At 37.0% G+C, this 24,897-nt stretch overlaps 1 protein-coding gene across 3 annotated transcripts in view; it reads right to left on the bottom strand.

The window, feature by feature from the left end:
• IFT57 (intraflagellar transport 57) overlaps positions 4,601 to 24,897 on the bottom strand; it is a 58,164-nt gene continuing 37,867 nt past the window's right edge. The window contains exons 7-11 of one of the 3 annotated variants that reach the window (XM_021070455.1): positions 10,138 to 10,209; positions 9,232 to 9,363; positions 7,806 to 7,868; positions 5,985 to 6,051; positions 4,601 to 4,994 (exon numbers count right to left, since the gene is read on the bottom strand). In XM_021070455.1, coding sequence (XP_020926114.1) covers positions 4,816 to 4,994; positions 5,985 to 6,051; positions 7,806 to 7,868; positions 9,232 to 9,363; positions 10,138 to 10,209 — 513 coding nt within the window. In that variant the 3' untranslated portion in view covers positions 4,601 to 4,815. Of the gene's footprint in view, positions 4,995 to 5,984; positions 6,052 to 7,805; positions 10,210 to 24,897 lie in introns of all 3 variants that reach the window. The other 2 variants (XR_002337925.1, XR_002337924.1) reach the window with 2 other exon arrangements.

Here is a 24,897-nt window from a genome sequence, read left to right as displayed (position 1 = left end):
TCTTAACCATTCATGCAGCAGAGTTATGAATCAGAGAGTGACACGTGTTTGCTCATCTTCCTACACAGGTCCACCGCTTCTAATAAAAGTTTTGAAAATAGCCTCAGATTTGTATACTGATTTTCACATACCCATTTACCTACATCTGCATTCTTAAAGCATGTTCCTAGGTGACAAAGTTCTGTGATTACATAGTTGCAAAAAACAAACAAACAAACAAACAAAAAACTACATTTGCTACTGGTAGATTTACAATGTAGATGAGGAGTCCTGAAGAAAATGAACTTGCTTAACATTTCTCAGATTTACTGGTTATAGAAACTTCTGCTTCTTTTTAAACTCATGGAAAATGCTGACCTTGATAAATTAAAAGGGCAGTAGAGAAAAACTTCCTTAGAGTTGTCGAAAAGTTGTTCCGACTTGGTCAGTGAATAAATAAGTTCAAGACATGTTCAATGGGCCATATAATTTTATCAGAGAGGTTATATGGTTTCAATAAGTTGATGGTCTATTTGATTCAGAAGGAAGGGCCTCATCTGTGGCATATGGAGGCTCCCAGGCTAGGGGTCAAATCAGAGCTGTAGTCACCTGCTTATACCACAGTACAGCAACACCAGATCAGAGCCGCATCTGCGACCTGCAACACAGTTTATGGCAATGCCAGATCCTTAATCTACTGAGCAAATCCAGGGATTGAACCTGTGTCCTCACGGATGCTAGTCAGATTCGTTTCCACTAAGCCATGAAGGGAACTCCCCAACTTCTTTTTTTTTGCTTTTTAGGCCCACACCCAAGGCATATGAAAGTTCCCAGATTGGGGGTCAAATAGGAGCTACAGCTGCCAGCCTAGACCACAGCCACAGCCATGCGGGATCTGAGCTGCATCTGTGAACTACACCACAGCTCACTGCAATGTCAGATCCCTGATCCACTAAGCAAGGCCAGGAATAGAACCCGCATCCTCATGGATACTAGTTGGATTTGTTTCTGCTGAGCCATGACAGGAATTCCCAGAGGCCAACTTTTATATAAAGCATCTAATTTCCAGGAATCATCATTTTTTAGTTTTATATTTTGAAATAATTTCAGATTTATATAAAAGTGTAAACAAGTACAATTAATTTCTATATATTCTTCTATAAAATGCCTGAAATATTAATAATTCACATTTTCTTTTATCATTCTCCTCTTCTCTACATATGTGAAGATACAAATACAAATACACACACACACATACTTTTTCCTCTGAGTCATTTGAGAGCAAGTAGCTGACATATTTCTTTGCTTCCAAATACTTGTGGATATTGCTAAAGACAAAGTTTTTTTTAGTACAACCACAGTACAAATATAAAAAAATTAACATTGATGTAATTAGCCAGTCCACAGACCTTATTCTAATTTTACCTGTCTCAGCAATGTCCTTTGCTAGCAAAAAATTTCTTTTCCTGCCCAAGATCCAATCTGGAATCACCTGTTGCATTTAATTATACCTCTTTCATCTCCTTTAATTTGGAACAGTTCCTCGGTCTTTCCTGTTTTTCATGACATTACCATTTTTGAAGGATAAAAGCCATTTTGCACAATGTCCCTCCATTGAATTTGTCTGTCTCCCCATGCCTAGATTCAAGCCATAAGTCATACACTTATTTTTTTTTTTTATCTGTACCCATGGCATGTGGAAGCTCCCGGGTCAGGGATCAAACCTGTACCACAGCAGTGACACCATCAGATCTTTAACCACTAGGCCACCTGGGAACTCCCTCAAGTTACACATTTTCAGGAGTGTGCCTGTTTTGGAGGCACATGTCTGTTTGTTCCACTACTAGTAATGTTATCTTTTGATCACTTAAACTGCTAACTGCCAGGTTGCTCTATTGCAAAGTTACAATTTTTTTCTCTTCAGGCAGTATCTTATGTACTTCAACATTATGTATATATTCAGTTTTTCATTAGATTTTTAATTTTAGCGTCTGTCAACCTAAATAAAGAGGTAAATTGAGGCAAGCTCAAATTATCAGATATATTAGTGCTATTTTTCCAACAGCATTTGCTAATTTCATTCTGTGTCACGTTTTGGTAATTATTACAATATTTCAAGCTTTATTATTATTATTAATTTGTAATGGTGATCTGTGATCCATGATCTCTGATGTTACTATGACTCACTAAACCTCAGATATAAATTTAGCAATAAAGTATTTTTAATTCAAACATCTACAATGTTTTAAAGACAATGTTATTGCACACTTTATAGACCACAGTATATTGTAACATAACTTTTATATGTACTAGGAAACAAAAATTACATGTGACTTGCTTTATTGGGATATTCGCTTTATCTCTGAGATATGTCTGCATGGTATCTGCCAGATGGTAGTTTCTAAATGCAGCATTCTGGCATTCCTTTGTGGAGCAGTGGGTTAAGAATCATGGCTGTGGTGTGGGTTGGAACCCTAACCCTGGAACTTCCACATGCCACAGGGTATGGCCAAAAAAATGCAGTATTCCTTTTTTTTTTTTTTTTTTTTTGTCTTTTTGTCTTTCCTAGGGCCGCTTCTACGGCATATGGAGGTTCCCAGGCTAGGGGTCCAATTGCAGCTGTAGCTGCCAGCCTACGCCAGAGCCACAGCAACGTGGGATCCGAGCCAAGGCTGCGACCTCTACCACAGCTCACAGCAACGCTGGATCTTTAACCCACTGATCAAGGCCAGGGATCGAACCTGCAACCTCATGGTTCCTAGTCGGATTCGTTAACCACTGAGCCACGACGAGAACTTTGTCATTCTGTTGTAAGGAATAGCTATATAAATGTCTATATTTGTAGACATTTATATACTTCTATTCATCTATAGTATGAAAAATCCATAAGTTCATACTGATGCTGCCAGTTCCAACCCTGTACCCATCATTTATAGTTACTGTCTTGAAACTGTTATCACAACTAAGTCTTGAAATCATTAAATTCACCTGCTGTAGAATAGGAGCTCTGAGATATTCTGGAACTGCATAATACCAGTCATCTACCCCTTCACTTATGAATTCACACCCTATGTGCTAGGATGTGGCTAACAAAATGGAAATGAAAAAGCCTTTCTCCTTATCCTCAAGCAGCTCAATCTATTAGAAACAGCTGAAGAAAAATAAGTATAACACAGCATAGCAAGTTCTGAGTTAGAGTTATTCACACTGCTGAATGGGAACAGAGAGGAGGGCCACTGAGCCCAACCTGAAAAAACTGGATGATTTCAAAGGAAGTCAAAAGAGGTTGCTTACACTACTTATTGGAAGAGTTCTTAAGATTATTGCATTTGCATGAAATGAAGAGTGCACTTTCCTTCTGAGCAAAAGTACATTTTATGGAGAGCTCTGATTTATCTAGAAGGGTTCTCTGCATTGATTGAATTCATCACAAAACTGCTCAGCCATGGCAATACCTATGCAAATAAGTTCCAGGGGAATCAATGTTAGTTTGTGGGACGAAAGGTTAGATTTCACTTTCTACTCCATCCCTCTCAATGACCATAAAGGAAGGGGAAACGTTTGGACTTTGTCAAATCGCCTATTATCCTAAATTAAATAAACTGACTGTATTGATGGCTACCCTCTTGAGTAACAGGGTAGTTTATACATATTGATTTTCTTTTATCTAAACCCAGATTATAGAGAGTATGAAGGAAAGACAAATATTTATGTGTACTAGGGTACATATCTAGAAAGTAAAAGCTAAAGAAATGGAGAGGGATAAAATATTAGGATAAAAAATGAAAAAGGATTTTATTATTTTTATTGTCCTATATACACATAAATATTCTTATCAAAATTTATCATTAGAGCTTTTTTCTCCTCCTTTTCAGAAAATAATGTGGGTTATCTTCTGGTTTGAGGTCCCCTCACCATTCTCCCCTAGTCCCAAGTCTGGTCCCTCTAATAGTGCTTTTTTTTTTATTTAAATGATTTAGAAATACAAGACTAGAAAGTTGCTCATCAGTACGACATTTAAGTAAAGATCATCAGTACTAGGAGGCTGATCTTTACATGACTTGCTGTCTTTTCATCTGCTACAAATTGGTTCTTTAGTAGAGTTGATACCACAGAAAAAAAGTAGAACTGAGAAATGTATGTACCTTTGCATCACTATAGGAGCAGAGTCAAACATGATGGAAATACTTCTTTTTATTAGGTGGCCTTATATCATAGAAGATACAAAATCAGTCATCAAATACTCATGATAAATAATAAACTTCAAATGTTAAACACACTGAAGTTGATTTTTCCTCATGTTTTTTTTTTTTTTTAATTTAATTTTAGGTAACTATAAAGCTGAGGCAAGGGTCACTGGGGTTCTTGGAAAGCCTCTCTAGCTATCATTGGCTGCCTCTGGGCGCCGAAGCCCTTGTGATCACTGCAGAGTGAACTACATGGAAAGGGCCAGGCTTGTGTGCAAGGTCCATGTGCTGACGGTAGGGGCAGCACTGCAGAGAGTACGGGCCACCCACAGTCCACACCATGCACCTCTTCCTCAAATGCAAGGAACCATAAGAAGAGTGAGCCACTGGTGGGGGGCTTTAACGTATGCAATGAGTAGTGAAAGCTTCTATGAAAGTAAGAATTTGTAATTACTTTATTAAATATTATATTCAGTTGAAAGGATGTGACCATGCCTAATCACCATGATACAATATGTGTGTACACATGTACTCAATACCCATTCAACATGCTTTAAGAGGAATAATTGTGTTTTGAAATCTATGCAATATGAAATAGAATTTGATATTAAAAAAACAAACAACCAGTTGAAAGCATGAAAAATACGTTTTAATAAGAGCCTATGGTAGATTCTGGAATGATGGTTGCATGCATGTCCCTAGTCATGTTGGATTTCTCCTTCAGTTTCGACTGGAGTAATGTGTGTTCCACAACACCAATTCTAATGTCCATCTGAACCGTTTCTTGCTTCAGCTTCGTTAAACTCTGTTTAATCCTCACCAAAGGAGCTGCAGAACGAAAATAACATGGAATAAAAATGTTCATTTGGAGTATCAGTGTGTTACAGAATTGTATGACATTTCCCTCACTTTGTCTTAAGCCAAAAATAGGGTTAAAAACACAGCCAACAATTTACTGACATTCACACAGTTTGGCTGTGGCATTTTAAACACCTGAGATTTTTAGGCTGGGAAATGATGTAGCATTTGATGTACTGAGGCCGAACTTCTTTTCTAGAGGAAGAGTTGCTAAAGGGGTGCTTAAAGATGTCTTCAATATTTTTTTATGGGCTAGTATATTTGTCTGAAGGCAAAGGGGATACAATGGGAGAAAAAGGGAAGGAAGAATTTACCTCTGAGACATAGCTAATGGGCTCTTTCAAACATATTGCAAACCCCCTATACATCACCTTTGAAAGATATGCCAGTAAAACTCTAGCAAATGCTTCTAGAGCATAGAAAGGCTTTAGGCAATCACCACTGCGCCATGTCAAAGTAGCGAGAACGAGGGAAGATGATTACCGCAGGATTATTAATTATTTCCTATTTGACCCTTGCCCAGTCAGGTCTACTGCGGAAGAGGGGAAAAAAAAGGTCATCACATCACCGCCTTTGTGCCATCTGGGCGTACATTTAGTGCTCTTTTTGCACATAAAATGGAATAATGGAGCTCACTTGATATAAACAGAACCAAATATTATTTTTTAAAATTGACATAAAAAAGTACATATTTAAATACTTCCCATTCTATTTCTGAATTAATACAGTTTGAATTTAAAAAATCCTAAATGATAGTAAAAAAAAAAAAAAGGACTCTTAGCTCATTTGTAAGGAAAATAGTATACTAGATTATCAGACATAATTTTTGTACCATGTACCTCTCCCTCATTTAAATCCATTTAAAAAGCAGACTTCTTATTTATCAACACCATTTTTAAAAATAGACTTTAAAGAGATATTCTTTTGCTTATTCTCTCCTTAAAATGAGTATGTACTTACCACCATCAGTCATACTGCTCCCTTTTTCTTCCATTTCTTGCTTTACCTTTTCTAGCTCTTCCGTAACCTTTCATTGGAAAAAAAAGTTTTCATGAACATTGGATTTTAATAAACTTTCAGAATTCTTGAAATTAATTCAGATATAATACATATGTAAAGGGATATAAAGATATTCTAGTCATAACTTGAATAGTAAGATAAAGTATATGGATATGCAAAGCCTTTCATCTTCTGAGAGTACTCCTATTGTTAAACTTCACCAAATTTCTTTCTCATTAACTTTCTCAGGTTATTACATGATAGAATAAAAATGATCTAAACTTTTTTTAGGCATCAGTCACTCAAGCCTTGCAGTTATCTGATGCCATCTACCACGCCAGCTTCTAATCATCAGTTATTAAATAAAAGAGCATAAATAACCTAAAAAGATTTTAGATTTCTAAAGTTTACTAGGTATCTTAATATTATCGTTTTATAAGAGACTATGCCACCTTTTCCTTTATAGAACACTAAAAATAGTGTTTATACCATATGGCTCTACATAAAAAGATTCTAACTGCTTTATCCAAACCATGAACTCCGAGAGGCATACTGTGCTGCTATATTGGCTCTTATCCGTACTCTACATCATACTCAAAATTATACTGCTACAGCCCCTATGATTAGCAAGATTCCAAACCAGCATTAAGATAGGGAGAAAATTTCATCTTCAAAAAACTGAAAAATTTTGATATGATGTAGAACTAAACCATAATTATTGTAACTTAGTAGGCTTTATTTTTATCATACTGGTGAGTAAAAACTTCCTTGGGAATAAAGTGCTCATCCAAGTAAAGCAAATTAATTTTTTTCAGGCACCTGAAATGTTACAACTGGGGATAACTGCGTACTCCAAAAGAACTAAATGGTTCCCTGGACTCCCTTTCAAGTGTTAATTTACCTAATGTAAGTAAGCCCTTTACTTCTGCATAATGTTTTATCTGCCTAGAAGCACCACAGGGTTGGAAACTAAATATCTCTAAAGTTATATTTTTAATATTTTAAAATAACTATTTACTCCTCAAATAATCTCAATAAAAGAAGCTTAATTCTGCTACACAGAAAAGTATGTGACAGTTATACTTGATTGTAACAAAGAGAATTTTAGTTCCACATTACCTACTGACCTTGTTGTAAGGTTTTTTTTCCTCTCATCTCTTCAGCGAAAGTGGGAATATGTATTATATGTGTATATAGGTAAGACCTAAATATAATATATATTTTAATCAATATAATTAATATGATTTGTTATATATTAGGTCTTACATCTCTTGCAAGATAATGAAAGTAAATACAACAATATATGTCAATATTCTGTAAGTTTTTAGATGGGGAAAGGTTACTCCCAATTTGTGGGCCAAGAAATTCTCCGGATCACACAGTTATCAAAAGCAATCACTAAGAACAAATCTTACATCTTGCAGACTACCATTAAAATTAAGTCAGTGCTTTACCTACCCTCTTATGTATTACCTACATAATACATTTTATGTTTTTTAAAAGATTAAAGAAGGTTATAAATGTGCTAACATTATCGGCATGTTTCACGTTAAATTTTAGTAAAACAACTAAAGGCATTTTGTGGAAACAAGTAGTATGTAAATACATTAGTGACTGATACGAGAATTTAGGGGTTTCCTCCTAAAGGGAAGGATTTAGAGCCAATAGGCAGCAATTATTAAAATAAACAACCCCTGGCAATAGCCTTATTAAACCATCCATGGCTCTGAACAGCGGGCCCAGGTGACAGGTGAGGATTTGGCAAGAGCACACAGTGTGTACCTCAGATAGGAGTTTGGTCCTTTCAGTTACTCCGCCGTTTCCCTGCTGGTATCGCTCCCTTGCCTAGGGAGAAAGCATTTTGTTTAATGGCAAATTCAAAACAGAAGCAGATTACTTAAATACGACCTCTTTGTGTTTGCAATTTCTGCATATCATTTTATGACGACCCCCCTCCTCGTTTGTGAATATATTTGTGAAGAGTGACATTTAACAGTAGCTATTTTATGTCCCTAATAGGCACCCTGTATTTAACTAAAGCACTATGAAATGATGAACTACCTTAACCTTCATATACTGACTGTGTAACTCACATGGGCATGGTTCACAATAAAAACTATCCCCAGTCATTCCTAAACAGTTTAGACAGAGGCTTTGGTCGATCTAATCTGCATCTTATGCAGAGAAAACCAGTTCTGAAAAATCAATCATAATGGAGCATCAGAATCAGCAATTAATAAGGATTAACAAACAGTATGACAATACGGAATCTATCTTGGGAACTAATTTAACAATCAATTACTTAATATCAATGTTTGAGGGTGGCTTTAATCAGAGACTTTTTATAGCATTTTAAAAGTAAAAGTACCAACAAATAGATGTGTATATGTGTGAATAATTAATTAAACAAATTAAACAATAAAACAGTGAAGGTTACTTGCTGCTTGGCCTTTGAGAACCTCTGAAAGTACAGAAGTATATCTCAAGTTTATTTCCATTTTTCTCTCCTTCTAAACTTGTCTGCTGAAAGAAAAAAATATGCCTTCAACTGACATTTGCAAGTGTTCTTGCTAGTCTTCCTCAACATTACGAAAGAGGGGGCATAAATTCCAAGGAAAGTCTTCAGAGCTCTACTGCTGCAACAAAGCTCGGCTGCAACAAAGCTCGGCTGCTTCCAAAGGCTGAGGGTTTTTATTTTTGGTGAAAATTCTAAAACTTTGAAAGGATTAAAAAAATTGCTCATTTAATTAATTAAACTGCTTGTCTCTGAACGTGTCTTGCTTTCATATTCTTTATTATGTGGCTGTAAGCCATTATGGCAAGAATGTCTTTTCTCCCTGACACATGTAAATGCATACTATTCTACTTCCTCCTACTCAGACGGTAAATTAACAGCCGACTTAGAAACAAAACCAGGTGTCCTGACACTCTGTTCCCATTCTAAGCCATGTTCCTCAGCAATATATGCCTTCCTCTCCTTAAGTCAGATGAAGAGATGCGTTTACAGACTTCTAGGAGGTAATTTCTATCACCGTAAAATGGAGGTGACACGTTCTATTGCCTCACTTGGTTTCCTAAAGTGGGCAGAGAATCAATGTGCTGCAGTTTGTGCAAAGCATTTCAAGATTCTCAAATGAAAAGTGCTGTGTCGCGTTTAGGGCTGAGGGTCATTAATTGGAATGAACCCTGGATCTCATTCTTCAGTTACCTCACTCAGCTGGGCTTGAGCTGCTCGATATTCCTGAACCAAGTGCTCAAGCTGATTGTTGATGTACTTCTCTCGGCTGCCAATCTTTTCCAGAGTCCTACTAATCTCATTATGAAGTTTGTCCAAAAACCCCTAGAAATTTCATGAAATTTTAGCAGACAAAAGAATTCACAAACACATTTTTCAAAAGCAGTTTAAAATGGGTTAAATCTCCCCCAATCCAGCCCACAAATTCCCAACTGCCAATGAAAAAGAAGATGGTTTGAAATTTTCAGTAACAAAAAAGTCTATAATGAGAATTATTTCAGCTGCAATTTGCAAAATGTTAAAATAAAAAAGCACCTGGTAGTGCAAATGTAAAATGTATGTGAGTGGATTCTGCTTTACATAAAGTTCACAAACAAGGCAGGTAAGGGAATGACATGATTTTCTTGTAGCACAATTCACAGATGACTGGAATATTCCAGTTATAAGTAGATCATTAAACTTATAGCTCTAGCCTGAGACCCATAACATCTCACTCCAACTTTGCTTCTTTGTGGTACCCTCCAAAAGTCCCTACTCCTGGCAGGGCAACATGCCTGGGAGTTAGAGGTTCTAGGCATTCTGGCCAGGTGATCTGTTACCCCCTGAGAATCAGAGAGGAAAGGATGAGGAAATAATTCTAGTATTTCTACATATGCAAATAAACTATATATCTAAAATATGTAATATACTAGATATCCATTATATTGCTTTTATATAGTTACCTTTTTAAAACTGGTTTAAGTATTAAGGCTGTTGAAATATAATACGGCACATTCAATCAATAAGCTCCTCAAGGGCAAGGATTGAGTCTTTTTTCCTTCCATGTTTTCCCTTAATGGGTATTCCACAGGTGAGTACACAGAGAAGCAATTCACATACCTTGGTCTCCTTTAGAGCAGATTCAATTCCACTTTTGTGCTGGTGCATTTGGTCAACATGGATTCTCCAATCCTATGGGCATAAGAGCATATAGGTGCAAGTAAAAAATACTCAATTTCCTTCTTTCCTCCACTTTTTTGAAGTTGTATCCTTAATTTTAATTACTTTGGTTGCTGCCCTATTTCAGGTGGGAGAGTCCTATATTTAGCTTGCAATCAGATTATAAAGAAATCTGTGTAGAGCACTTTAGGATAAAAGGTCTTAAATAAATGTAAATTATTTTATGTGTTCACAGAGTGATGTCTGACAATTTGAATATAAATTATCCCTGCACTGTTGGTGGTTAATATTTATGACTACCCATCAAAATGAAAAAAATTCTAATTACTAGACAAGAAATACTTGTTTAAACAGTAACAATTATGTTTGCCAGAAGCAACTCTGGAATCAAGCATCATATATCAAATATTAGTTTGTCCCCTGAAATGAAAATGGAGCTCTCTTCTTCAGACTTTGGAGTCTCTTTCTTAAGAAAGAAAGTCTATAATGATTATTAGAGTTAATATATTTGAGATATATTGTCCTACTGCTGGACTGATCCAAATGTGTGTGCATGTCTGAAATCCTCCCCATCATTTTAATTTCCTACAGGAGATCTTCAACATTTTTCTGGTTTACATCACTAACGGTAACAATTTTAGGACTTAAGAAATACTCATCAGAAGAGAAAAAACACTAAGGTGAGTTGAAATAAGTGACAGAACAAGGACATACCTCAGTCACATGTGTCTGCTGACATGCCCTGATGCTCTACTGTGCTATCTACTGTTTTGTGAAGGAAAAACTATTTTGTGAATGGTCCCATCCTATTAATTTCTTTTCTTTTTTTTTTTTTTAAGGGGCACACCCACCGCATATGGAGGTTCCCAGGCTAAGGGTCGAATTGGAGTTGTAGCTGCTGGCCTATGCCACAACCACAGCAATGCCAGATTTGAGCCACGTCTGTAACCTACACCACAGCTCATGCTAAGGCTGGAACCTTAAACCACTAAGTGAAGCCAGGGATCAAACCTATGTCTTCATGGATACTAGTCAGATTTGTTTCTGCTGAGCCATGATGGGAACTCCCCCATTTTACTAATTTCTTAACTTTTTTTTTTTTTTATTTTGTCTTTTGTCTTTTTTGTTGTCGTTGTTGCTATTTCTTGGGCCGCTCCCGCGGCATATGGAGGTTCCCAGGCTAGGGGTTGAATCGGAGCTGTAGCCACCGGCCTACGCCAGAGCCACAGCAATGCTGGATCCGAGCCGCGTCTGCAACCTACACCACAGCTCACGGCAATGCCGGATCGTTAACCCACTGAGCAAGGGCAGGGATCGAACCCGCAACCTCATGGTTCCTAGTCGGATTCGTTAACCACTGCGCCACGACGGGAACTCCTAATTTCTTAACTTTAAAACCTGGGCCAGTGATTGTAGGGTAAAAAAACATGGACTTGGAGAACAGACTTGTGGTTGCCTAGGGGCAGGGGGAGGGATTGGGATGGATTGGGAGCTTGGGGTTAACAGATGCAAACCATTGCTTTTGGAATGGATTAGTAATGAGATCTTGCTGTGTAGCACTGAGAACTATGTCTAGTCACTTATGATGGAGCATGACAATGGGAGAAAAAAATGTATACATGTATGTGTAACTAGGTCACCATGGTGTACAGTAGAAAAAAAATTGAGGAAATAACAATAAAAAAATAATTATAAAAAAAATCCTTGGGAACCTCACACATACCAATTACAAAATTATATTAAAATGGCAAAGAACCTCAAAGACTGTCTGGCCTGACCTTCATCATTTCATAGGCATGCAAACAGAGGCCCAGCGACAGAAAGGGAGCACCTGGATCAGAAGACATACTAATTCCCACACAGTACCTCTTGGCAGTTCACAATTAATAAAAGGAGGTATTGGCTGCCTGACACCAGTGAAGATACTGGAGCAGGGAGTGAATAAGCACTTTCCTTTGTCCTTAAGCATCTTCATATCTCATGAGCTGAAAGTATCTCAGAATACAAGAGTGTAGAAAGGAATTTAAAGATCTCCTACTCATCCAACACTCACCTAAGCAGCACCTTCATCTTACAGTTGTGGGGACTGTTCACCACCTGTGACTATGGCTGGGCTGATGTGGCCAGGAAACAGGTCCCCCCAACTCAGCCAGTCAACAGTGCAACAGGGAGGAGAAGCAACTGGTTGGCCGCCTGCAACTAGATTGACTAGGGGAAGCCTCAAAATGGAAACCTGTTTAAGCCGAAGCAAGCATCCTTATGAAAGATGATGAACCTAACAAGTATCATTATATTAATTTTTTAAGGAAGTACTCACCCTGCCTGATTCCAAAAAGAATTTAAAAGCTTAATAAACACCAAGCTCAAGTATTCCCACCAGTCTTTGTTTCTGTCTCTATTATCACATATGTATAAAATGTATATACATATGTATATATTCACATATAAATGTATAAACATACATGTTTCTCCATACATTTTAAATATAGTTTTAAATTTTATTGTAATTGATGTGTTTAAAATAGTTTGCTTTTTCTATCCAGCATTATTTTCTTCTAGCAAATGTTAAAAAATGTATTTTTTTTCATGTTTTGACATTCAAAGTATTTTGAGAGAAGCAAACATGCCTGATTCATCTATGTGTAACTATGATAACTTCATTGATGTTAAACTCCACAGAGGAGCTGGTATTTCAGTGGAAACTTGAAACATGAATAGCATTTCAACAAAATGGAAAGGAGGGGGAGAGGAAGGGTATTTTAGGCTGAGGGAATAACAAGAACAAGGAAAAACAGGAAAATATATAGGGAAAGTAGCTCAGGCTGGCTAGAATATAATCCACAAAGTTCTTGGGGTGGGAAGGATGAATCACAAGGAAACAAAGCTGGAGAGGTAGGTTAAATCAGATCCAGGGCTTTAATTAAGAAATGAGGGTTTTATCATGTAGACAGTAGAGGGCTATCAATGATTTCAGTTTTAAAGTCAAGTCTGTGTTTTGAGAAAGTAGCAGAGTGAAGGACTGATTAGAAAGGCAAGAGACTGAAGAGAGGTAGCAGACTAGTTAAGAGGCTGTGTCATGGTCCCCCTGACACATTAGCAGGGGTTAGTCAGAGCAGTGCTTGTAGGAATGGAGGGGAAGGGATGGATGGATTCAAGGGACACTGAAAAAACAGACTTGATTACTGATTATTGACGAAGGGGAAGTGTAGGGTGGCTGATGTGGAAGTGGGCAAGTAGAGAGAAGGTGTCTGTAAGGCTTCTGGTCGTGGGAACTAAGAAGATAGTAATATCACAGTGTGACAAGAATGGAATAGATCTTAGGGAGCCAGAAATACCGAGGAATTTGGTTTTGGACTTTTTAACCGGATAAGCCACTGGGACATTTGTGTAATTTCACTGCCTTTTAAAGTGGAAAGCAAGTAATGATTTATAATTATCTGCCAGGCAAATTTGAATGCTCATTAAAATCGTCTAGATGGACACATTTCCTGATGTACAGCTATTTTTTAAAAAGCCCTAAAAGTGTTCTTACCCTTTAACCCCAGCAATTTCACTTCTAGAAATTATTCCCAAGTAAATCATTTGGGAAACACACAAAGATCAATGTATAAGTTCTGTGTAAAACAGCAGAAGACTCTTTAAATACCTGACAGTAGAGGACAGATTAAATTAATTTTGTCACATTCACCTAGTCCCTAAAAATAATGCAGTATGATACTATTTTTATAAAGCTCAAAGCAAAACTCAAGGATGCACTATTTGGAGATACACACACTCATGAAAACACACACACACACAAAGATAAAGAAAGAAGAGGAAGAAGCAGCAGCTAACGAGAGGGCATGAACCAGAGGACAGTGGTTCCCACGGGTGAGAAGGGGCAGTGGCAGAGCAACACACACATCACTTCCACGATGTTGTAATGGTCTAGTTCCCAAGTTGGGTAGTGGGTTCTTAAGTGTTTGTTTCATGACTGGATTTTATAATTCCATATGATTGTATATCAAATACATTAATGTTGTATACTGAAATATTAAATTCATGTTTTCAAAAAATATTTCATAGTCAGCAAAAACGCATTTTAACAACATATACACAGCAATGTGGCAAAACATTGCCAAAAGAGTATGTTCATTAGCTGTCCAATTTAGTAAAAATTAGTATTTGTGTATATTTGTATATGTGTATTAAGACAGGGATTTGAATAGCGGTGTTTTAAATTTCTTCCTCGTACTAACAATATTTTCCAAATTTCCTATAAGAAAATTTTGTCACTTGTAATCTTTGGGGGAAAAATATGTCAAAAACCTTCTGCATGCCTAAGACGTTCTTGAAAGGGATTTAATATATAGTAGAGAATATGAATGATTGTACTTGTAACATTTTTAAAACATGAAAATAAAAAGGCAAAATATATAGTTTAAAAAAAAACCCTACAAATGAGATGGTCAAAAACTTTACAAAGGTTTGTAGTAAGAATGGAGAAGGCAGGTTTTAATGTAAGGATTTGATCCTCCAAACATGTAACAGGAATTCTTAACATACGAGAGAATCCGTTGAGTTACAATGCCCTTTTAAACACCTTTCCTTATTTAAGACTCTCAAAGGTTTGGAGTGCTAAGTAGATATCCTCGTCCCTTCTTCACCTCTAGCCTTCCCTGAAAGAGAGCTATGTGATTTGCTGGCTGGTTGTGGGAAAGCTGTGCTTTGCTGCTCCACGGAAGCCAGCCTTGGCTGGGTGATCCCCTGTGGCCGTGGCGTGATGGTGGACATGGTGTGTGCCAGGGCTGTGCAGCAGCTCTGAGAGGCATCCACCAGCTCCCCTGTCTTTTCTTTTAGCCGTAATCACAGCCATGCCTCACAAAGGGGTTATCCTTTAAGTCTGAGAGCAAGAAACATGGAACATAGCTGGAGTAGAGCCACAGCTGAGCTACACATCAGTAGATGTGTATCTTGAGTGAGGATAAATGTATGGTATTGTTATAAACCACTGTGATCTAGGGGTTGTTTGTAATACAGAAAAACTGACTGCATACATAACTTATAGGGAAAAAAAAACCCAAGAATCAGACAGGTTAAATGACCTTTCCAAGGTTTCATGTCTGGAAAGTAGAAAGCACTTTCCCACCAGTGCTTTTTCCACATACTATATGCTTCTCTTCTTTGTGATAAAATGAACTACCAAAGTGTATCTAAGGTAAACCACAGATTCTTTTTGTTATAGGTATGGTCAGGCCATTCAAGATGGCTGTCCTCTTGCTCTCCATACTTCCCCTGCTCAACCTGTGCCTGCTTCACCTACACCCTATTTGAGGAAGGCCTACAGGAGCGGCCTTCCTACGTACTTGCCCTGGGCCTCATCTTGAGATTGTTCTGATGAAAGGGCCAGTGAGGGGCCAGCCCCTCTGCTGTTTTCCCTGGTAACGCATGGGCCAACCTGACAACCTATTTCCGCCTCTAACTGGCAATTCCCACACCCACCCAGCCCAGAAAAGCCTGTGGCTTTGTACCATCCACCACTCAAGGCATACGTGGTAGGGTGTCACTCCAGGACACTGCTTCAGGTATGTAAGCTCTTCTGCTAAACCACCGAAGTTTCTATCGCTGACTCCGGGCTGTTTCTTCAGTCTTAAAGCTGGGCAAGAGCAGGCCTGTAGGCCTGTGGGGTGCAGCCCAACATCATATATCAAGTGAGACCACAAGGACCACAGGAGTTTACTGCTCACCTATTCCAATGTGCTCTAAGTGTGTCCATTAAGGGTCATTTCTCATTCCTACTAAAGTTGAAATTTCCACCTAATCTAGCACATTTCCTCTCTCTATGGAAATAAGAAGACTATATCATTTCTTTAGACTTCCTATTTTTAAAAATCCTCTCATACAAACTCTCATGTGTAATTCTCTCTGTCACTTGTGAGGTCAATGGCAAAGGTATTGTTATAATTATAACCCTCTCCCTGCTCCAAATTCTTTAGCACCAAATTATATATCTCCCTTTTCAGAAACTGGATTAATTGACATCTTGGCAGATGGTGATTCACAGTATACCATAAAATCAAAATGTATGAGATCTAATTGCAGCTGTTAAGGTGACTGGAAGACTATATAGATCTCTGCATTTTATTTCAACAGAACACCACCTGAACAATTTCCTTCACATATGCAGATACACTTGGTTTCTTTGCCTGGATCTCCAACTCAATTCTTTTTTTTTTTTCTTGGCTTTTTGCCTTTTCTGGGGCCGCTCCCGCGGCATATGGAGGTTCCCAGGCTAGGGGTCGAATCGGAGCTGTAGCCACTGGCCTATGCCAGAGCCACAGCAACGCGGGATCTGAGCTGCGTCTGCAACCTACACTACAGCTCACGGCAACGCCGGATCATCAACCCACTGAGCAAGGGCAGGGACCGAACTCGCAACCTCATGGTTCCTAGTCGGATTCGTTAACCACTGCGCCACGACGGGAACTCCTCCAACTCAATTCTTAAAGCTCCTCTCTGGAACTGCAGGAGAAAGAGAGACTGAAACGTGTGCTAGGGATAGCAAGTAGAACTTTATCTGTGTATAAGTTTCTCTAATTTACAACTTGTAAAATGTCAAACTCTCAGTTTTTCTTCACCCAAGTTTGAGCTTCTTTATGTGTGGAGAGGCAGAATGCCAAAGGACTCTTGATATAGAAAAGCTGAGGAAGGCCTTTGTGTGTACAGGGATGGTTTCTTCCTGGGCTCAGGAAAAGTCCAGGCCAGAGCACAGCTGACCAGAGCAGTTCACAGTCTGTGGGCACCTTTTGCTCCAGCTCTCCAGGGCAGGAGCAGGGCCCCAGACTCTGATGTGTGTCTTGAACTGCTTTCCATCACAAAATACTTCTTCTGCCGTGTACCCCAACATTCTCCTCTATTCTTACTGTTTCTCCTTCAATTCTGTTGTGAATAATTACTGATGAAATCTTAATTCAATGTTCTTTTTTGCAATTTTATTTTAACAAATATAAAATTATTTACAAGGGCTTTTATGGGCTCCCTCTATTAAAGGTGCCTAATCCTATTTTTCTTATGAGGCCTTTGTTTCAACTTTCTCCAGGGATTTTCAAGGTCACTCAGGGGAGGAAATCCTGAGTACCTCCATTTCATAGATTGGATAACAAACAGGTTGTGTGATTTTTACACTGTCAATCACAAAATGACTAGGAAACCAAATGTTTTCCTCTCACTTAGAAACTTTCCATTATACAAACCTACCTCTTTCATTTCCTCACTCTGTCATCAATTTCAATAAGAAGCACAAGAAACTGTGATAACTCCCAATTCAAGTTTGCACATTAAATGTTTCTTAGCTTGGTTGTCCTGCTAAAACATATATGCTACAGGAGAATTGCTGCTTCTAACTTGCTGTGGACAAATAATCCAGATAAGCAACTTTGTGAAAATTTCTGAAACCTAAGTTCCAAGGAAGAATTTATAAGACTCTTCTACACATAAAGTGCATGAGGTTAACACATAGTATTTTGTGATACCTATTTTGGCTACTCAGAAACCCTTCCTATCTCCCTTCCTTGGGTATAGAATAGTCCCCCAATAGGGGGAACATTAATTCTGAGATCTTTTTAAATCTAATAGTAATTTTAATATTAACATTCAAGGAATACTTTGTGTGTGTCAGGCACTATGCTAAGCACTGTCCTTACATCATCACATTTAATTCTCTTCAAAACTTTACAAGGATATTGAGACATGGCTACTTCAAAGTAGACTACCCAAGCTCACACAGGCAAATCAGTGGTAGAGCCCAAACCTGCAAAGATCTCTATATAACGTACCATTCCCTGATGAAATGCAGTAAAATGTAACTGAAAATTTTGATGGGACGATGGCTAAAGAAGACTTCAGTTTTATCTTTAATATTTGAATTTTTGTAAAAATGTATTTCTATATCATCTGTATAATGAAACAATATATTTAAAACATTTTAGGATAAAATATATATAACTAAAAACTTTCTCACAAAGAAATATCCACCCTACATGACTTTATCAGTGCATTTTCTCAAATATTTAAGAAAGAAATAATAATGAACTTATATAAATTCCACTAGAGAGGGGAGAAAAGAGGGAGCACAATTGCTAACTTGTTTTATGAGAACTCCATAGTATTACACTAAAACCTGACAAAGACACCTTAAAAAATAAGAAAAATTAGGAAAATAAGAAAAAAAAATTTTTTTTTTTTTTTTTGGCTACGTCCATGGCATATGGAAATTCCCTGGCCAGGAATTGAACCCACCCCACAGCATGACCTGAGCCACTACAGTGATAGTGCTGGATCCTTAACTCACCATGACACAGGGAACTCCTAGAGCAATCTTTTATACATATAAACATAAAAATCCTCAACAAAGTACCAGCAAATTTAATCCAGTAATATACAAAAAGGTAATATAACATGATTAAGTTGCATTTATTCCAAAATGCAAGATTAATACTCAAAAATCAACCACTATAATCCAGCATAAGAGGAAAAAAAAAAAGAGGAGATAAATCAGTCATCTCAATAGATGAAGAAAAAATTATTAAAAAATTTAACATCCATTCATAACAATAACTCAGCAAACTAGGAACAAAAGAGAAGGTCTTTAATCTACCTTATGATATTTGTAAAAGTCAAAAAGCGAACATCATCCTTGATGGCAAAACTGAAATACTGAAAGCTTTCCTCCTGTTAATGTCACTTATATCCAACACAGACTAAGGTTTTTAATCAGTATTTCAAGCAAGATAAAGGATATAAAAGGGATAAGGCTTATAAACAAAGAAATAATTCTGATATTATTTGAAGATGATATAATTGTATACACAGAAAACACAAAAGAATATACAGGCTTATGGTTAGAATGAAAAAGCAAATTTAGCAAGTGTGCTGGAGATGTGTACAAATACACACACAGAGAAATGTATTTTTATATAACAGCAAAAAATAAACATGAAATAAAATCTAAAAGATACCACTGAAGCAAAGACCAATATAATAATACAGAGTGTCCAGCTACGGACCCACACATGCATGTTCTCTTTTTACGACAAAACAGTGCACTAGTAAAAGGATTACCTTTTCAATAAACTGGGTCAACTGCATAGACATATGAAAATCAAATAAATCTTGATCATACCTTCACACTGTACATGAGAAATAAGGCTAGATGGATGCAGATCTCCATGCAAAAGGTAAAACAATACAGTGTCAAGAGGAAAACAGGAAAATATCTTCATAGCATTGGGAGAAGCAAAGATACTTAAATAAAACATAAATATTAGCCATATTTCTCTTTCCCCAAAATAGATCATTTTGAGCATATTAAAATTAAGCCACCATTTATCATAATACATCAATAAGAGTGAAAAGGGTAGCTAAAGAATAGATATTTGCAATACAAACCTGTGACAAAGGACTCATATCAAGTATATAAAGAACTTCTATAAATCAAAAGAAAAAGCCGACAACCCAATAGCAAAAGACAAAAGAGAAGATCCAAATGCCAAATAAACACATGAAAAGGAGCACAACTTCATCAGGGAAAATGCAAATTAGAATGACAATGAGACATCACAACAAACCTGCATGACTAAAACTCTTTGTGGCTCAGCGGTAACAAACCCAACTAATACCCATGAGGACTCAGGTTCAATCCCTGGCCCCGCTCAGAAGGTTAAGGATCTGGCTTTGCCATGAGCTGTGGTGTAGGTTGAAGATATGGCTTGGATTCCACATTTCTGTGGCTCTGGCATAGGTCAGCAGCTGCAGCTCTGATTAGACCCCTAGCCTGGGAACTTCCATATGCTGCGGGTGCAGGCCTGAAAAAAAAAAAAAAAGGCTAAAACAAGGCTGAATGTTGAGGAGGCTGGGGAGCAACAGGAACTTTCATACACTCTTAGAAGGAGTACAAATTTATATAACTACTTTCAAAAACTAATTGGCAGGGTCTGCTAAAGTTAAACACATGCATATGCTATGACCCAGTAAGTCAACTCTTGGTAAATGGCAATAGAAATGTATACCTATGTTTACCAAAAGATATGTACAGGGATTTTCAAATCAGCATTATTTATGTTAGTCACAAACTATAAACAACTCACATAAGCCAGATGTGGGTTACTCTGGAAGGGTAGGGCCTTGGGTTAGGCAGCTCTACAATGAAGGAGCAGACCGCTGTAGGTTCTGTGGCTAGGTAGCAAGTCCTTGCTTGGAAGGGGATCTGGACAATTGATCTCTGTTTTAACTACAGGGAACCAGACTTAGTTATTAAAATGATAATTGTAGCTGTAGTGGTAGAGAGGTAGGGCCAAGTGTGTGCAGTTCCGAAGTGATCAGTCTCGAGATTTCAGTGTGAAACACTGATGTTCCTGTGACACACTTAGTACTCTATCCACAGTCAATGAGAAAATTCTCTGGAAATCTGATGGCAAGAGATCAGATTAAGTGAAAGAGGCAGAAAACACAGCTTGCTAGAAGGAGTTGCATATGTCTAAGTTCACTTAGCAAATATTTCTGGGACAGGTCAATAATTTATCATGCTTTCTGCAAGGATATGAGCAGAGTATTTGCTTTCTCCATGCAGAACACTCCCTTCTCTAATGACAGAACATTATTTGTATTCTTTCTCTTTGTTGCTTTGCATAAGCAGTTTTGCAATTCTCTTCTTCTGTCCTAATTAATTATTAGATTAATCTTCAGCTTCATCACTGCTCACATTTATGTATGTATTTGTGTGTGTGTGTGTGTGTGTGTGAGAGAGAGAGAGAGAGAGAGAGAGAGAGAGAGAGACAGACTGTCCATTAAATTAAATAACTTTTTCATGAGATTAAATTACTTTCTTAATGAAAAATGCCCATCAGGTTGCAGGATAATTGCAGAATGCAGCTTTCCTGAATTTTTAAATGTGCCATTTTTCTTTGATTGTCAGCAGCCTAAATCTTATGTGGTACACCTTTGTGGTGTGAACGCATGGTTTTTCTTTATAATTGTGCAAAGAATAAACACAGACTTACGAAGAATTTGGTACGTATGTGTGGTATACGCTGTCTGTGTGTATTTGCTGCAGGGGGTGTGGGAATCATACTGGAAATGAATCATACTGGAAATAAGTGTTTCCTCAGGAAAGTACCTGTTTTCTAGATATTCCTCTTGTAGAGAAAAATAAGACAGTGCATACAGAGGGCAAGCAAAGGCTATTACAGCAATCACTGGGATCCTCACACCTGCCTTTAGTTGAACTGAAACTGGAGATCCATAATCTCTCCATAAAATACCCCGTTAGTTAAATAATTACATTTCTAATGTGTGCTCATATTTAGATCTTTACTAACTACCATCTGTTACTAAGTGTTTTCATATGTTGACTCAGACTTATTTTTCATGCTAACTCTATTCACACCCCTTTTATATGGCCACACAAATCTTCTGAGTGGGGGTTCCCAGATTTAGGAAGGAGTTATAAGCCTTGAGAAGAGATTTGGCAAGGCAGTGAAAGAGGCCCTCCTGAGAATGCAGGAACAATCTTAGGCTGACTCAGAATGTCATTATTTCACAGGATGCTGAGTAACCGTGGTGGATAGCTGGAAAAGATGACCTTGCCAGTCTCTTTCAACTTCAAGAGTCTAGTAATTGAAACTCTGATCTCATATGGATACTTAAAAAACAAACAAAAACCAAAAAAATGGAGTTGTCTGCATATCTGAAGAACTAAGAAACATAAATTGCTACCTCGGCATAAAGAAACAATCACATATGATGGGACAAAGACTATGGGGGCAAAAACTTGTCCAAATATTAAGAAATCTGTAATAAAACACTCTGATAGTGAGAACTACTCTAATACTGTTGATTAGAAAAATGAATCAAGGCAATTAAAAAGTGCATTATGTAGGGAGGTCCATATGATAAATGGTTTCTGCTTCAACTCATATTTTATATTAAGTAATTAAAAAGGAAACATTAAATTATACTTTGCAATAATGAAATATTTAAGCAGTGTAGAAATTTCAATTATAACCAATGTGTATTAGCTCCATGCTCTCAATCACAAATGTCTATTTGAGGTATATCTGCTGTGAGGCATTAGTAACTTCCCTCTACAGCATTTACATAACATGGCAGTCTTTATTGGTTATTTCCTTAAAAACCTCCCACTGTTGAAGCTCTTTAGTTACAACCGATGGTAATCTCTACAGTAAAAACACTTGTTCTCCTATTTCAACTTGTGATAAATGAAACCTTTCGGGATCCAGTTGAAACATTTATCACATTCAGGGTAAACAGGAAGGAAGGCATCATCCACTAACTTTAAACACAGAATATCCTGAAAGTTCAACAAGACTGTGACAGAAGCAGCTAAAAGTCATTTCCAGTTGCTTAAGGATGGCTGGGTTTTTTTTCCATCTTTTTACAGTATTTTTGAATGTATAATTTAGGCATAGTATTCTTTTCCACAAACCTAATAACTGTCTATGAGCCTCAGGCTACAAAGGGAAAAAAAAATTGACCTTGAGAATACAATCTTAAGTCCACAAAATAACACTATTTTTAAAAAATAATACAGAAATCAAAAACAGTATTCTGTCTTGTGTAGTCTCCCTTAAAGAAAGCTTGCCTGTAAAAGTCCATCAGTGAATATTTCTGCTCATTCTCTGAGACGACATGGCAGTTGAGTAATCATGCAGGCTGCTCTAAAAATGTATGTGTGTCTAGTTAATTTAGGCAGTTTATTTTGATAGCATTCACCTCCTTTTGATTATAGCAGGTGTTTCAAGGATAAATTTGCTGAAAATTGTATTTTGTTTAAACAACAGCGGCATGTACATTTATGGCCTTACTATATTAAAAAGCATTTATTGTCTGGCAGCAATAGATACAATTATAAACATTTGTGACAGTAATTGGAGCTATTACTCCTGCATGGAGCTCATGGAGACCAACTTATTGCCACCTGTATTTATATTTGTTACTGATAATTGTAAAAGCTCATTTTTAAAATTTGGTGCCTTTTTTTTTTAATTTTGTAAATATTTTTCAACGAAAGGTCCATTTACCAGAAAATCTATAAGGATTATAAATTTAGTTTCTTCATTATTCAAATAACAGCCAGAATTCCATTTTATGACTAATATATTCATAAAATGTATTCCTGTGTGTTAAACCACAGAATATATTATTCCTTTTTGCTCATGGTTCCAAGAATCCTATCAATATAGCCTGTCCAGAACCAGAGTACACGTCTTAAGAAATGCTCTTTATTCTAAAACTGTAATAATTTATAAATCCCTACAGGTCAGAAATATTTAGAAAGCTAAATTTTATTAACATTCTTCTTACACTGCATCCAAACACAGTGATGGCAGAAGATCAAAGCAAGATACTTTCACCACTGCTTTTGAATGAAAAAAAAAAAAAATTCTCTATTGCTTCCAGATACAGGTTTGTCTACAATAGTAAAAGGAGAAAGCCTACCACTGCACATTTCTGCAGGATTTGGCTTCCAATTTGAAGAGACTTAGATCTAATATAGCAATTCTGTGGTCCCTCCAGGTTCATTTAAATGGCATTTCACCTGCTGATTAATGAAGGCCTCCCTATTCCCTCTTAGGTTTTAGCTCTTAGGGTCACCAGAGAGGCCAAGGGCTCAAGACTATTGTAATGATTCTATCCTCAGCACAAAGACTCTTCTCAAAAGGTTTCCTGCTGTGAATTACCCTAGGCAACACCAATATGGTTTATTTACATTAAAGCAAAATCCAATTGCTTGAAGTTGGAATTTAAAGTTTAAGGTTCTTTTTACAACTGCAACCTAGGAAAGTCAGACACTGAAGATCAGGTAAGGATGTAAAAAAAGCAGTTCAGTGAATCAAAGGCTTGAAATAATTAGAAACACATGCTATAAAGCTTAAATAAAAAATAATCTCTTTATCTAAATTCCTTGTAATGAACATGACTAAACATGAACATTACACAATGACTAAAGATATTTTGGTAGAATGAAGGGGTACCTAGCCAACTATCTTTTAAAACAACAAAGCAGGAAACATTTAATTATAATTTGGAAAAAATCTGTTTAAGTCATTAATCAAAATTTTAATTACAATATCCACAGGGCATTAAAGCATGATAGAATATTTGTACACTGCATTAAATATCTAATATTAAATCATTATAATATACAACCTTTTAGGAATAAATCCTGCAAAATTGAAAAAAAAGGGCCTATGTAAGGTTTAGCCAAAAACTGATTTCACACTTGCTGATCTTCCTTATTTCTGGGGAACAGGAATAAATATTATTAATGATTACTTGATTTTTATATAAAAACCCTTGACTTGAAAAAAATCATTTTCCTGATAAAGATTAATAAGTTTGATCATTTTAGGAGGACACTTTAGGAGTTCCCGCTGTGGCTTAGTAGGTTAATAATCCGGCTTATCTCTGTGGCATTACCAGTTTGATCTCCAGCCTGATGCAGTGAGTTAAGGATGTGGGATCCAGTGTTGCTGCAGCTATGGCATAGGTCAGAAATGTGGCTGCGATTCAATCCCTGGCCTGGGAACTTTCACATGCTGCAGGTGAGGCTGAAAAAGAAAAAAGAAGACAGTTTCTTTTGGTTCAATAAATGAAGTTGAGAGACTGACTATACAAATGGATAACAGATAACAGCTAGACCAT

This window comes from Sus scrofa, chromosome 13, assembly GCF_000003025.6.
Source record: "Sus scrofa isolate TJ Tabasco breed Duroc chromosome 13, Sscrofa11.1, whole genome shotgun sequence".
In the NCBI taxonomy this organism is placed as follows: Eukaryota; Metazoa; Chordata; class Mammalia; order Artiodactyla; family Suidae; genus Sus; species Sus scrofa.
Note: the sequence above shows the minus strand (reverse complement) of the source record. Positions and strands in the feature narration are given on the sequence as shown.